Source organism: Sceloporus undulatus, chromosome 6 (assembly GCF_019175285.1).
Source record: "Sceloporus undulatus isolate JIND9_A2432 ecotype Alabama chromosome 6, SceUnd_v1.1, whole genome shotgun sequence".
In the NCBI taxonomy this organism is placed as follows: domain Eukaryota; kingdom Metazoa; phylum Chordata; class Lepidosauria; order Squamata; family Phrynosomatidae; genus Sceloporus; species Sceloporus undulatus.
Window position 1 is genome coordinate 158,244,281 of NC_056527.1, and position 15,975 is coordinate 158,260,255.

The window sequence follows — 15,975 nt, forward strand, 5'->3', positions numbered from 1 at the left end:
TTTTACTTTGCAGTTGTTTTAATTCTAATGATCTGTTGTTAGGTGCCTTGAGTGCCATTCATGAAATAAAGATGCCATGCTAAAGTAGTCCCCAAACTTTCTGGCTACTGCCCCCTTTCCTTTTAGGCAGAAACCCTAGCACCCCCCTCAACATATATTTTTTGATACTAGGTCTACTGTTCTCCATGTAGTCATGCTGGCCACATGGCCACAGAATCATCTCTGACAATACTGGCTCGCTTGGCTTAGTAACGGAGATGAGCACTGCCCCCTACAGTTGGACATGACTAGACAATCATGTCAAAAGGGAAAACTTTACCTTTATCTTTTCTACTGCAAATTCAAAACAATCAATCTTAGTTGCTGCTCCATTTGCACCCAGTCACCTTGGGAGCAGCAACCAAGCAACTGGCTGAGCAGAGATCAAGAAGCTTCTTGGTTGCTGTTTGACTGGCTGCTCAGTTGCTGCTCCCTTTGCACTCAATCATCCTAGGATCAGCAAGTGAGCAGCTGGCTGAGCAGTGATGAAGAAGCCTCCCACCCATGCCAACCTTACAGCTAAGGCCAGTGAGGACAAGAGGCCTCCTGGTTGCAGCTCAGGAGCTGGGCAGCTGTTGCTCCCAAGGTGCAAGGCAGAATCTTCTTCCTAGAGAAGAGGAACTCTCAGTCTTTCATTGGGGCAGAGAAAGGTGTGTAGGAGTTTTACAGAGGCCACGTGCTCTGGACTGGAGACTGGTGAAAGGGAGAGATTTTAACTACAGGAGCCACTCCCAAGACAAAGGACTCTTTCCAAGAATTGAGCTCAGATATTTCTTCCCCAGAGACATGTCTTCTCCACACAGCTTTAAGTGTCCCATCTCACACAAAAAATTGTTTCTTCTGCTACCTCTTCTCTCAGCCTGTCTGATGAAAGGTAGCAGTAGCAGAAATGCAACTCCAACTTGCTAACCAAGTCTCAGCAAAGCTCACAAGCAGGGCCCCAAATCTGAAAGCTCCTTTTTGCCACCACCATGTGCTCTAACTCTTGGCTCCTGCCTGTCCCAAAATGGTGCAGCTCTGAGCCACAGATGTGATGCTCTGTGTCCAAGCCTCGCACAGGTTTCCCAACTGTCATTACTAGTGGAAAACACCAGTAAGGGGGCAAACTCACATGGGCAGGCAGAGCTGGAAACACCACCACACAAAATGATTAGCGAGGCTGCGTGGTGGTTTTCTGGGGACCCTGAAAAGAGGTTTAATGTAATCCTCATCTGCACCATGGTTCTAGACTGCTGATTCCTCTTGTCTTTCCTGCACACCAATACTTTGACTGAAGGCCCTCCTGCCACCCCCCTTTTCCCTCACTGCCCCTTACTGCCCCCTTTCTACCTCACCCCCCATGGACCCTTCCACCCCACCCCCCCAGGTGGGGCATACTGCCCACTTTGGGAATCACTGTGTTTAAATAAATTTTAAAAATCCCATTTAATTCAGTGGGATTTATTTTGAGGTACTGGAATGTTAGCACCTAGCTCATTTTCAGGGTCTGTCCCTTCTTATAGAAAGTGGTAAAAAGTGTAGGTCAGCTCACCAGATATTTCTAAACCAGCAATGGGGAAAAAGGTCTTCACATTGTGCAGAGCAAGTTTTACCATTGCCAAATGGATAAGAGCCCAGCTGCAGAAAAAGAAAAGTTTTATACAATGCAGGACCAACTCAAATTTATATACTGGTTCACTTCTAGTATCACAAGTCCAACCACATTATTAAAGTTGATTTATTAAAATAGTAATATATGAAGAAAATTAATTTGTTAATAGTATGAGAAAATTGTTTATTAACAAAATCTGTCTCTTAACAAAAATCCAAAAGTCTACTCCTACATATGTTTAGTCAGAGGTAAGTATCAGTGACAAGCACCAGTGTGGTGTAGTGGCTTGGGTGTTGGACTGGAACTCTGGAGAACAGGATTCAAATCCCTGTTCAGCCATGGAAACCCACTTCATGACTTTGGACAAATCACACATGCTCAAGCTCACAGGAAGGTCATGGCAAACCTCCTCTGAACTAATTTTGTCAAGAAAACACCATGATAGATTCATCTTAGGGTCACTGTAAGTCAGAAATGATCTAATGCACCTAACAAGTACCATTTGTTTAGTAGTCTTTGGATTCAGTATTAGTAAAAGTGCATAGGATTGCACCCTATATTAGTAGACTAGTATAGTTTTAAAAGATGTGTTTAAGCATCAAAGAAATTTCACTTTGCTGCTTCTCAGCAGTTGAAAGAAAGTCAGATTATAAAAAACAAGTTTCTCCACTTTCACCCACAGCAAAATAAAATAGGTTCCTGATCTAGAGCATAGCTATAATCATGTGTTATATACCTTGTGGAACATTTTCCATCTGATCCTATGGAGCATCCAAAGATCCACTGTTGTTCAACAGGCTTACTTCCAGATTTATTGTACTGAGGTTTACAAGTAAGCTTATAGGGAAGTAACCACTGCTAAAACTTTGTGGGACTCATGACTGAGGATACAACTACAGGAACAAGCTGACAGTATATATAGTGTTCTTAAAGGAACAGGATACAGTGATCTTGCTGAAGCAAAAACAGGTTTAGACCTGGTCAGTGTCTGAATGGGAGACTGCCTGAAATCCTACAAATGTTGCCTTGAATTCTAAGATGGAAAAACAATAGGATGTAAAACTAATAGTGTAGACTCTCATCAACAGGGAATCTGAAGATACAGACTGCATCTCTGTCATTTCAGCTCTATTACTGTTGTCTGCTACCTGTAAGAATTGGCATCCTTGTGTTCCAGGATCTGCATATCAGAAAGGAAAGCATCATCATCTTCATCTTCACTATGGATGCTTTCATCAGAATCATATATCACACCACTGTCTGAAAAAGGAAGGAATGGCTGTAAAGAGAAGACAAAGTTAGATATCAAAATAGGCTTTTCCATATTATCTTTCTTTTCTTTCTTTTAAAAGACAAGTCTCTATACTTCATACAAGCTATGAGCATCCCCTTGACTATAAGTTACTTCTGTCGTCAGTAAGCAGGAAGTAACTGTAACTGGCTTGGGGATTTTAAAATAAAGTTTATTAGCAGTATCTTATATATAATATACATAATGCAGTCCGTCCGCCCCATACGCAGACTTGAGCTCACATGGACAGTAAGCCCAGGGGGACAAAATGGCATGTGCAGGAACGCACCACCCTTTAAATCAATAGGACTTTCCTGCATTTTTTCCCATACGCAGGGCTCCCTGGAATGGATCCCCTGTGTATACCTAGGGCCCACTGTAATATACATCTTCCATGATATAAATGAACAATGTTTCCCCATCATTATGACTTTTACAGAAGAGCAATAAATCTCTGTTACAGAGAGACGACATGAAGAGGTCAAGAGTTTTGTTCAGGTGTCAATTGGCTCAGTCTTCATGACTATGTACTTCATAACTATATACTCTAGAAAGGGGTAAATTATAGTTCTTTATAGTGTGTGACCACAAAACTAAATCTAAAGCCATCAAAATTGCCAAATGAAGTGTGTGTTGTACCTTCCACCCCCTTCAAATTTATATATCCTTGAAATAATATATACTATAAATGTATCTGGAATGCTGACTTATTTGAAAGCAGGGAGAGATCTGTGGCCTTCCAAATGTTCCAACTGCTATCAGCCCAAGTAATCATAGACAATGATCAGGGTGAATAGAAATACCAATCTAGCAACACTGAAGGTCTGCTGGTTCCCCATCCCTGCTTTGAAGAATAAGATTGGACATGCCTATAACATATTTATTTATTTATTCATTCATATGCTGCCTTTCTCCCGGGATGGGACTCAAGACCACTTCCAAGACAACAAATTAAAATTTTAACAAAAAAGCTTTAAAACCAATTTAAAATCCCCACACTAAAATACTAGAAAACTGTTTGCAAATCATACAAAAATTAAAAAACATATAAAACATACATTTTCTTGCTTAACAATTAAAAACTTTCTTAAATAAAATATGTCTATGCTTGTCAGCAAAAGAAAACCAGAGAGGAGGCCAGCCTAGCCTCCTGTGGAAGGGTGTTCCAGAGGGTGGGAGAAGCCACTGAAGCCTCTTTTGTGTCCTCACCAAATGAGCCTGCAATGGTAGTGGGACTGAGAGAAAACCTTTCCCTAAAGATCTTAAAGCTCTGGCAGGTTCATGTAGGAGATATGGCCTTTCAAATAGTCATCTGAAATACAAATGCCTTTGTACAAATGAAATACAAATATAAAACAATCTACCTTTGCAACAAAATAGTCTAACATGCTGAGCTCTGGTGGGATGAATTTTTCTTTGTAAGACGGTCTTTCTGCAGGCACAGGGGGAGGGACAACGCTGTCTTTCACAGGTCTTCCTGGCACCAACATCCTCATGTTGAATCTACGACGATGCTTATCCATTTCTTCTGAAGGAATTGGAGGAGCTTAATGGAGCAAGAGTTTTAACTGTTAGATTACAACTACAAGGTGACACTTTAATAGTTCTTTGGACCTTGTGTGCAAATTTCAATCTTATTTTTTTAAAAGTGCAAGAATGAAAGTTGTTAGATTGAAAAAATAAAATAAATGAGTGCTAACCTATTTGTTGCTACATCTAAATTCATACCTTAAAAATAACTGTAATCTTCAGATAGATCCTATTTGAATAGGACAGCTTCTTCCTATGCGACAACAATGAGTGGCAATGATCAAAGAGTTTGACAAAATGACTTTTTGGATTGCAATTTATGTCATCCTGCAGCCAATAATTAGGAAGGATTCTAAGAGTTGTAGCACCAAAATGGATACAATTAAAATGAAGTTTAAATTAACCCAGCCAGAAAATTCTTCTAGCTGTAGAATTATACTTGCTTATAATTTAGCATTTTGAAAATGTATGTAATATTATGATGCCACTTCAGTAGTGGCGAAATGTCAAGAATACGAACATAAAGATGAAAATTTCCTCTCCAAAAAGCGTCTTTGGCTAGACAGCACTGAAGATTACACTTACTTTATACGTAATGTGTTCAAATATAAAGCACATATCTTCTATCCAAGACAAGCAAGGCTAGGATTTAAAAAAAACCCTTCTCTAACATTGATCAAATATTGTCAAATATTTTTAAAAGTATCAGCAGTGGGGAGAAGCAAGGAGGCTTTCATTCTCAACAGATTCTAGACTGATTCTAATTGCAAAAGGAAAAAAAGAAAAATAGTTTGGTGTTTTGAAGCCATATTTTCTTCCTTTTTATTTTATTATTTTATTTTAGTAGTGCCAGGTTAACATTTGTTAAACAAATTTAAAAATGATCAGCTTTGCTGCTTCTTGTGATTTGGGACGAAAGAAAATAATCACAGCAACTACAAAAGACAAAAGTCAGCTTCTAAGTGTAGATGCACAGGCAGCAAAATCATGTCTTTTGTTGGACTTTTATAAAGTAGACTACTAACCCTTTTTGGAAGAAAGACAGGGAAACTGGGATCTTTACACTCCTGCTCAGAAATGCCTGGAGTTACAGAAGAAAGGCACTACATAATGCCATTAGAGAGAAAGGTGGGATATAAATTAAATTAAATATTAAAATGTTGCGTTCCAAAATACCATTCTAAGTTTCATAGAATATCTGACAATACTTGACCATGGTGATGTAACAGGGTACCATTTGACTAGCCAAACTGACTGACTTCCCATTCCTAAACACTAGTAGCTTCTGACTAGTGTGCATCTTTACAGACCTTCATTAATGTCCTCTGTATCATCAGAAACAGGATCAGCTACTAGATTCAAAGAAATTTATCTTCATTAGAAGGGGAAAGAGATTGCAGAAATTAAATCTTGAAACCCTCTGTATTAAGAATATAGTTTAAAGAAAGCAGAATTTTCCTCTTCTCTTGTCACTATTAAATATGCTGTCATCTTAAGTCAGGTGTAATGCTAACCAGAGTGCATGGAGATCTAAAACCCATTTTAGACACCAGTAAAAACCTAAGCCTGTTGAGCATCAGCACAGACTTAACTTAACACTATTGTTAACACCAACTAAGAGACTACACAAACCCATGCCCTGATCATCAATAAATAATCATTTCAATCATCAGCAGAACTGCATCTTCACTGACCAGTTTATTTAAGTCAGCATTTCCCATAATCTTGCCATAATCATGTTAAGAGTTTGCAAACTTGAAGCCCACATAGAGCATGTGTCAGAAAATCATCAAATCATCATTTGTTTCAAGCAGCGGTAAAGAACTTGTGGGGATAAGCTGCTGGATTCCCAATCAGCATCAGCCAATAGTTAAAATGATGGACGCTGAAGACTGTCAAGATCTGATGGGCTGTACATTTCCTTTAAGGCATTTAAAGCTTTGTAACATTCAGAAACCTGTTTGACAGCACAGGAATAGGACCGTGCCATTTAAAAACTGGTATGAAAAGTTTTGATTTGCATTGGACTAATGCTGAACAGAAACGAGTGAAGGGCATATTATTTGAAGGGAAAAAAGTTACCTTTCTCTTAATACTTCTGCTGATCTATCTATTTAACTTTCCCTCTTTCTTGTGGGGAAATAATTATGGGACTATTACTGAAGCAAAAATTATAGCAAACCCGACATCTCAATTGAAAACTGTCTCTATTATAACTAATCCACATTTTTTTAAAAAGGCAAAGCAAGATACAGAGAATAGCATCATTAAAAAACACAGCAAAGAAATCTATGTCATATATCCAGTTCTGGACATATTTCTAATGGAAAATAAAAGACACAGCAATCAGCACAAATGTGCCTCACCATCCCTCTGGCCTCGATGCTTTGTGTCACAGCCAGCAGCAATTTCATTGCAATTTGATAAAATAATATGGTGTGATGACTGTGGATTTTTAAAAGGTGCTACATTTTCTGTGTTGGTTGTTAAGCACTGTGGTTCATCTGAATCAAACAGATTATTCTTATTATTAATTTTTATTTATACAGTGTCATAAGTTTTACACGACACTTTACAAAATCATAAAACATAAAACCTGCCAATGGCGTACAATCTAAAATCACAAAATATAAAATATATAATAAATAGGAAACTTAGATTAAATAGCTATAAACTATAAAACTGTAAACTGACAATATCAGAGATATCAAACTGCAGTCTGAAATGCTTCCATAAACAAAAAGGTCTCTAGTTTGGAATTAAAATTAGCTAGGGAAGTGTCTGCGGAGTAAGTGTTTGGGGAGGCAGCTCTAGGTGCGGCAAGAGAGAAAGGGCGAATTTAGTCCAGGGAAGAAGAAACCTTTCACTGGGTCAGGAACTCCGAGCCCGTGGATCGCAGAACTTGAACAGAATTATAGTTAGAGATAAGAGTTGACAAACCGGGGGGAGGGGGGGAACGTGCAGAGCTGTGAAGGTAATAAGAAGAGGCATATACCAAATCCTGAAAGGAATGGGGAGTCAGTGGCGAGATGTCAACAGCAGGGTGATATAGTCAAAATGGTGGGCCAAAAAGATAATCCTAGTAGCAGAATGCTGGATGGAAACCAAATGACCAAGGTGGGACAAAGGAAGTCCTGTCAAAAGAAGGTTGCAGTAGTCAAGGTGAGGGATAACCAAGGTGTAAACCACAGTCAGCAGTAGAAACTGAAAGAAAAGGTTTAATCTTAGCAATATTATAAAGAAAAAAATCGGTAAGCCTTGGCTGTAGCCTAGATCTGTGGGATAAACGAGGAATCAAAAATAAAACCAAGGCAACATGCTTCCTTCACAGGGTGGATGAGGATATTATTGACTGTAATTGAGAATGCATAATGTAAAGTAGGTTTTGGTGGAAAAATGAGTGATTCTGTTTTAGCCATGATATGTTTGAGGGGGCGATGAAGCATCCATATTGATATAGCTGAAAGACATGATGTAATATGTTGTTCAGTGTCAGGAGAGATTTCTGAAGTGAAAAAATATAACTGGGTCTCATTGGCATAGAGATTACATTGAAAACCATAGGAACTGATAAGATTACCTAAAGATAGAGTGTACAAAGAGAATAATAAGGGACCAAGGATGGAGCCTTGGGGGACTCTGACCAGCAGCAAAATGGACGTAGAAACCTGACCTCTGGCTACCACAGTGAATGACCAATTTAAAAGAGATGATCAAAACCAATTAAGGACTAAATCATCAAATCCTAGCCCCTGGAGCAAATCCAACAAAAGACCATGACAGACTGTGTAAAAAGCTGTGGAAAGATCAGGAAGAATCAGAACTGAACACAGGCCTTTTGACTTGGCCAAAAGAAGATCATCTGTAATTTTCATGAGAGCCTTCTCTGTAGAATACAAAGGACAAAAATCCGATTGAAAAGAATCCATGATAGAATTGGCAGAGAGAAACTCAAGACAGTGAGAGTAAATATCATGTTCCAGAACCTTAAGAGAGGAAAGGCAGCAATGAGACTGGACGATAATTCAAAAAGGAAAATGGATCGAGTGAGGCTTCTTTAGGATGGGAGAAACTAAAGCATGTTTAAATGCAGAAGGAAATAAACCAGTGGAGAGAGAGATTACCAATATGAAGAAGAGAAGGAAGTACAGCAGAGGCAGCAGCAACTAGGAAACGAGAAGGAATCGGATCAAGAGAACAAGGTGACGAATTTGAAGACGTCAACAGCTTAGATAATTATTCCAATGGAACATGAGAAAAAGCAGAAAATTTTACTAATACAGTGGTACCCCGGGTTACGAAATTAATTCGTTCCGCCGCCGCTTTCGTAACCCGGAATACTTCGTAAGCCGAAAAAGCCATAGGCGCTAATGGGGAAAAGCCGCGATTTCGTGTGAAATAGCGCCGAAAAGCACCAAAAATTTTTTCGTAACCCGAAAAAACCTTCGTAACCCGGAACAGTTTTTTTAAAGGGATTTTTTTCGTAACCCGGAAATTTCGTAAGGCGGCGCATTCGTATCCCGGGGTAACACTGTATAGGTGGTTAGGATGTTAGACCTGCCTGGAACACCGGTAGTTTTCCATGACTGAGTGGGGATTTTAACCCTGGTCTCCCAGTATCCTAGTCCACACTCAAACACCATGTTGGCTCTCTCTGACTATTACAATGGAAAAGGAATGGCAGCAATGCCAATTATCATGCTTTACATATTGCCAAAATATTACAGGATCCACATTATGTGATTTTAATCTCCAGATACTTTCAATGTTACAGGGACTGGGGAACAATGAGGAAGGAAATACTGATCAGATGCTACTTCATGGCTACCAAAAATATGGTTTTGCAAGCAGGACACTATCAAAATGCCTGTAGAATATTCCTTTTTCACCTGTGATATTTTGGAATGTGATAACACTAACTCCAAAGCTAAACACCTGAATTCAACATTTACAGTACTTTTAAGCATGTGATTATAAAGATATATTTTTTTATTATTTACATGAACAATTAATCATCTGAGGTTCCTAGAGCAACATGCTATATGACTGGGAAAGAGTTTCCTATCCACGTGATTTAAGGGCTGATATTACATATTTTCGGTCTGAATGCCTTTTTTCTTGGATATACAGGCTCTTAAAAGATGCAAATACCTGGAATATTTTCTGACTGTCGCCTTGGTTTTATTACAAGCTTTGCTCCTCCTCCAAAGACAGCAGCCCACATTCGATTGTTTAGAGGATGAGCAGCAAGTCGAAACAATTCATTGCAGGAATTAGCAGCAAGAGCATGTATCAAAAGACTTAGGTAGACAGCTATGACTGCTTCGCACAGCAAGATGTTTAGCTTTGGTTGGTCTTCATCCTGAGCTGTACTTAAGAGGTTTATAAGTGAGCTCACACCTGCAAAAAACAAAAGAGGTGTTGTGAACAGCAGTAGATGATGTATATCATATACATCAGTCTGGGCAACTGTAACCCTCCAAATGCTATTGACTATACAATAGCTCTGATCTGTTTTTGTTGAGCATTCGCAAGACTGGGAGAGGGATTAGGAGAAGCACAAGTCCAAACACATATGGAGAGCTCATCTCACTGTATATTACACCATTTTTCATATAACTGTAGGATCTAATTGAAAGAAAAGTTAAATCTCAACGTATTTCAAGAGGAAATGAACACATTAATTGGCTGAGCATGTGCTTAGCTGGCTCAAAAATAAGACTGGAGAAATTCATTAAGGATAAATCTACTGTGAAGAATCTGAACTGAGCCTATACACAAACATTTGAAAGATAATTATGAATACATATTATTTTTCTTACCAGGCCACTGGGCAGGCAATGAATTTGGAGTAGCATGTTCTTCAATGCTTTCTGTCCTCAACCTACGGCGGTCACTCAGCAAAAGCCCCTGATAAACCATTCCTGTAAACTGATTTGTTTCTGTCTGGGTGCTTAAAAACAAAATTTATTTTTTTATGAATGTGTGATGATAGAAAATTGTTTATGAAGGAAAATGTCACTAGCAAGCTTAGTTAAAAATAGAAACAAGATTATCCAAACTTCTCATGGCTCTGCTGTGCAGGAGGTAGAACTGTGCATAGGCGGGAGGAAAGTTAGGCTTGCAATGTTAAATTATCATCAGTTTAGCCTAGGGGTTAGCAACTTCTGCAGGGGGAGCAATTATCAGCCTCCAGGATTCACTACAGGTCACACTAGTATCAAAAATTCTGAAACAACCCCCTCCCCATTGAAAATGGAAGGCACTGTAGTATTTACCAACCAGCTTATCATGGAAACCTCCAGAAGCTGCCGGGGGGGGGGGGGGGCAGGCAGGACACACCAATTTTTTACACTGAACAAAGAAATTCAGAGAGTAACTACCCAAGTCTGGTTTAGCTTTTTATGTCTCAGGTCTAGTTTATTAGTTACTGATCAAAAGTAAACTATTGTATGCCTCATGATAAAACTTACTAATAGCAGTGCAGCAATTAAGCTTTCTTCACTAGATAAAGTGTAAATAGTTCTTTGAATTCTTATATGGAAATTCACAGTACACATAACTTTTTACATGCACAGTTCTACCGACTGAAAGACCAAAGGCAAGGTTCAAACAAAGCTAAGCACACTTAGATCCTTCAGATTTCAAGATGAGACTTAAAACAGCCTGAACAATCTGTTCATTTATCAGTAGAAGAGAAAGAAAAACACTTTCTAGGGGGACAAACGACGACCTATACATATGCTTAACAAAAGACCTTGTATTCCTTTCTTTACTTCCTTGGTGCTTAACATCTTGGAGGCGAAACAGACTGCCCAAGAAGGGCAGATTGGGGCCACCTCAGCGCTGCTCACCCCAGAGCCATGGCAAACAGATGCACATGGCTCCAATCTGCTCCAAATAGGAGCAGAAAAGATCCACTCCTTTTTGGGCCAGTAAAGGGCCACCTTAGGTGGTCCTGGTACAACCCCAGGGCAGTTTCCATGTGCTCCAGGTGTGCAGCATGCATATCCCTAGAACAGCTTGAAGCCACCCCTATCTGGTTGGCTAGGCATCTTCCGGGTGTGTGGCGTCAAAATGCCATGACCCCAATCCGCCCAGAAACCAGCTTTTCTGGGCTGCCTGTTCGGCCCATTGGTTTAATTAAACCATAGTTAGCTTTGTTACATCCAAAAAATATGCTTCTGGTTTAATGAAAGTTTACAGACTAAAATATTAAGCCAAATTTAGACTGTGTTTGGAGATCCCAGTTTGTAAACTAGCATTAAGTTTCCAATTTTGGTTAATTAAACTAGAACGTAATCCTATACGGAAGAAAAAGGTAAAGGAAGGGGAAGAGTGAACATCATGATTATTTCCTAACGAATAAACTACAGTTTTAGCAACCCAGGAATTGAGCATCTCAACCAGGACACTTTTAAACACAGCTACTCCCCTGTGTGTATTTAAAACTGTAGTTGTATATCTGTTCATGTCTTAAATCACAACAGAGAACAAAACAGAGCTGAAATATAATGTTAGAAAAATGAATTACCTGTAGCTGTGGCTGTCACACAATGCTTGGTAAATAGATGCAGAGAGGGAAGCAGCTAATGAATAGAGAGTATGTACCTAAAGAAAACAAACAATTATTTCATGGTACAGGTACTGTAAATATATGATTCTGCAGACTAATTCTGTACAGTATTTTTCAAAAGAACATTGTTTTTAGGGATGTATATTACAAGGAGGGATATGCATCTGTATGGGAGGGAGAAATGTCTTTAGAAAGACTACTTTCCACTACTTTTTGAATATTTTTGTATATGTTCACAAATACTGTTCCCCAATCTGTTATTGCTCAGCCACCATATTTGTCTTCCTTTTCTTTTTTTAACATGAAAGAGCTGCTTGATTACAATGTAGTTCCAAGTAAATGATGCTTTCATATAGCCAATCAGACCCGGCTGTCTAATGATCCTGCTAAGAAAAAAACAACAAAGCCCTCCTGTAGGTCTCCAATCTGATTGGTGATGAGGAGAGGAGGAACGTGCCTCTTGCTAAGTCCTTTCTGCCCAAGCAGTTGGATCATCAGCTTGGAATTTGGATTCTTCTCTTATATGAAAGCATCATAGAGCTACTATATGTGGCAGGACTTTCTCAGTGTTGGCATCCCTGTTAAAGAAGCTCCTTCCACCAGTGATTCAGGGCCCCACATGCTTCTGCCTTTCAGGTACCAGTATGGTTTTTCTGGAGTCCTTTTACAAATACAGTGGTGCCTCGGGTTACGAAATTAATTCGTTCCGCGGCTAATTTCGTAACCCGAAAAACCTTCGTAACCCGAATTGCCATAGGCGCTAATGGGGAAAAAAGCCGCGGCTCTGCCGCGGCTCCATTTAAACAGCGCCGGAGTTTTTTTCGTAACCCGAAAAAAACTTTCGTAACCCGAAACAATAAATCCCTATGGGATTTTTTCGTATCCCGAAAAATTCGTAACCTGGGTATTTCGTATCCTGAGGTACCACTGTAAAGGTTTAATATCCCTTATCTGATTTATGGATATCTGAAATGCTCCAAAATCTCTATCTTTTTGAGCTGCTTTTTTATATGAAAGGGCAGCAGCAGACAGGGATGCAAGTGCCAGCCACATATTCTTCAGGAAGGAGGGAGGGAGATGGTGTGGCTGAGTTTGCAGCCAACATTTGTACAAGCAGCAGCAGCAGTGATTGCAGCTGCTGCCCCCCCACTACCATCCTCGAGCCAAAGTGAGGTCTAGAGTGGGATGCGGTAGCAGCAACTGTTGGCGGCCATCTCCAGACTTGGCTTGCAGAAGAGTCCCACATAACCCCCCCCCCAAAAAAAAAACAAAACAGTGCCCTTCTCCTTTCTCTCCCCTTCCATTGAAGAATCCCGGACCCCATCCAGTGCCTATGCTACCTATGTCTTCTGTGGAAAGGAATCCAATATTCTCAGCTAACTCTACTGGCAGCAGACTGCTCTTTTCTGTGCTCCCTTCTCCCAAGCGCATCTGGCCACACAACAGAGAAGACAACAACTCCCTGAGGGCAAAATTAGTGTCAGAAGAAGGAGCACCCATCTCCTGCAAGCAGCAATTTATGGCTGCCATCATGCCTGGGGTGGGAGAGTGCACAAGAGTAGCTACAGTGTGGGGGAGGAAAGCGGCAGCAGCAATACTACTGAGTCCCTAGTCACAGCTGACTCCTATTCCTCATCCACTGGTGTGTGTTTTGCTGCTTCATCTGTGGCTGTAGAATCAGCTGGGGCAAAGAGGTGAAGCTGCAATTCAAATCGCTTTACAACAGCAAGCATCTCTTCCTCCCATTACAGTAGAACCAGGAGCCAGGGAATGGGAGATCAGCGCCAAGGAAGAAAGGATGTTTGCTGATGCCGTTTCAGCTCTTTGTCCCTCCACTGCAGATGAAGCAGATAAGGAAAAGAAGACAGCTGAGGTCAGGGACTTGGTAGTACAACCAACGATGCCTCCCCTTGCCAGTGCTGCAGCTATTCAGGTGCTCTTGATTGCCCTAGATGTGATGGCTGCCACAAACCGTTTCTTACAGATGGGCACTTCATTCACTGAACACTCCCCCTCATTTTGCCCTCAGGGAGCTTGAGGCGACTGAAACAATTTCACTGGTTGTCTAGCAATAGGAACAGCAGCTTCATTTAGATACTGCTTCATACCGCCTAAGCAGTCTTTAAGCGGTTTACAACTGTAAGCTAACTGCCCCCAACAAGCTAGGTACTCATTTTAGCAACCTCAGAAGGATGCAAGCCTGAGTCAAGCTTGAGCCTTGGCTAGTACTGAACTCGCAACCTTATGGTTTATGAGTAAGCGGCTACAGTATAGGCATTTAACCACTGCACAACCAGGGTTCCTATTTGTCTATTTGTCCCTACTGTCTTCCTGCCAGCAGGTGAAGACCTGTTTATTCAAGCAGGCCATTGAGTTTTAAATTATATACTAATAGTGTAAGTGAACTAATTAGCAATTATATTATAAATGTGTTTTAACTGTTTTAGACATTCCTTTCAATAATATTGTTATTCTTTTAAAAATCTTTTGCAAGCAAAAGTAAATATTTAATTTTGTTTTACACTTCTGGAAGATGCTTTAGATCCCAACATAAGAGCAAGTCTAGGTATAAATTCAACAAACAAACAAACAAACAAACAAGTCACTTAAAAAGATCAGGACAAATGCAGATTGGTCTGACTGCCTGAACATTAGAAACACACCTGTCTTATCTTTCATATTTGCCCACCAGGAAAGATTTTCACACTCTTTTCTAAAGGTATTTGGGGAAGTTGTGGGGGAGGCGATGAACATAATAGGATGCTGAACATAGGAAGTTGCCTTATTCTGCATCAGACCACTATTGTTGACACAGTGAGCAGCAGTGACTTTCCCAAGATTTGAGCTATGGAATATCTCATAAAGAGAGGATCATCTGGTGCCTACAATGGTGTCACTTCAGTGACAGAAATGTCCTTCAGTTAGCGTTCGTTTTAAGGCATGTATCACCTCTTGTCATCAGACCATGGAAAGTTATTTCTGGCACTACAACTCCCAGCTACCATGCTGGCTGAGTATGGGAATTGTAGTCATCATATTTGAAGAGGTCTAGGCTGAGGGATCCTGCAGTGGTCAGTGCCTTGCATCTATACAGTTCTTGAAAAACCCACAAACGCAATGTGTTGACATCTATGTTACCTTTACATCTTCAATATTAGGATGTGGTGGTGTCTTCATCTGCACGATAGTATGAAGAATATCATGAATGTGGTTGTTTAAGTACAATACTGGATTGGCTATAACTGTCTTGGTGGAAGCAATGCTTGCAGAGAGTAAGGGTAGAGTTGTGGGTAATGGAAGGGGTGACTGAAGCTGCTTGACTGTAGTTTCCTGTTGGAACAAAAAAAAATCAATAAAACAGCAGAAGTAACATGTTCTTGTAGCCCAGAATCAGCATGTATGAACTCCATCAAGTTCTATCTCCTCCCCCCCACCCTGCACTCCTTTAAATTCAAAACAGGTCAGGAAATTGAGGCATCCTAGTTTCAAACAGAGCATTCTAGCTTCAGACAATACACTACAAAAATATTACTAACTCATGCATACTTTTCTAAATCCACACGTTGAAACATAAAACATAAAGAAGAGCTCTGCTGGATCAAACTCAAGGTCCTACCTAGTCCCACATTCTGCTCCCACAGTGGGTAATCTATGGGAATCCTACAAACAGGATATAAGTGCAGTATGATCGCCATCCTGCTCATATTTCCTGGCAAATGGAATTCAGAGGCATACTGCCTCTGATACTAGAGCTGGTGTAGCAGCCTTATACTGTACCAGCCCTCAATAGTATTCACAAATCTGTTGTAAGAGTAACAAGTGCTGTTGGCATAAATACAAGGGACAAGATGTGAAATAATTCAATTTATTCAGATAAGAACAGCAGTTAGGACACAACAAACAGTTCTTCTCCTTGACTAGCTACCTACCCATGCTTGAATATCTTAT

The 15,975-nt window shown here is 40.1% G+C and overlaps 1 protein-coding gene across 5 annotated transcripts in view; it reads right to left on the reverse strand.

Annotated features, from left to right (window-relative positions):
* Positions 1-15,975, reverse strand: part of DMXL2 (Dmx like 2) — a 98,579-nt gene that overhangs the window by 23,533 nt on the left and 59,071 nt on the right. For 4 of the 5 annotated variants that reach the window (XM_042471153.1, XM_042471150.1, XM_042471151.1 and 1 more), the window contains exons 25-31: positions 15,166-15,357; positions 11,986-12,062; positions 10,274-10,404; positions 9,603-9,851; positions 4,286-4,467; positions 2,779-2,909; positions 1,571-1,656 (exon numbers count right to left, since the gene is read on the reverse strand). In XM_042471153.1, coding sequence (XP_042327087.1) covers positions 1,571-1,656; positions 2,779-2,909; positions 4,286-4,467; positions 9,603-9,851; positions 10,274-10,404; positions 11,986-12,062; positions 15,166-15,357 — 1,048 coding nt within the window. Of the gene's footprint in view, positions 1-1,570; positions 1,657-2,778; positions 2,910-4,285; positions 4,468-5,761; positions 5,804-9,602; positions 9,852-10,273; positions 10,405-11,985; positions 12,063-15,165; positions 15,358-15,975 lie in introns of all 5 variants that reach the window. The other variant, XM_042471152.1, reaches the window with a different exon arrangement.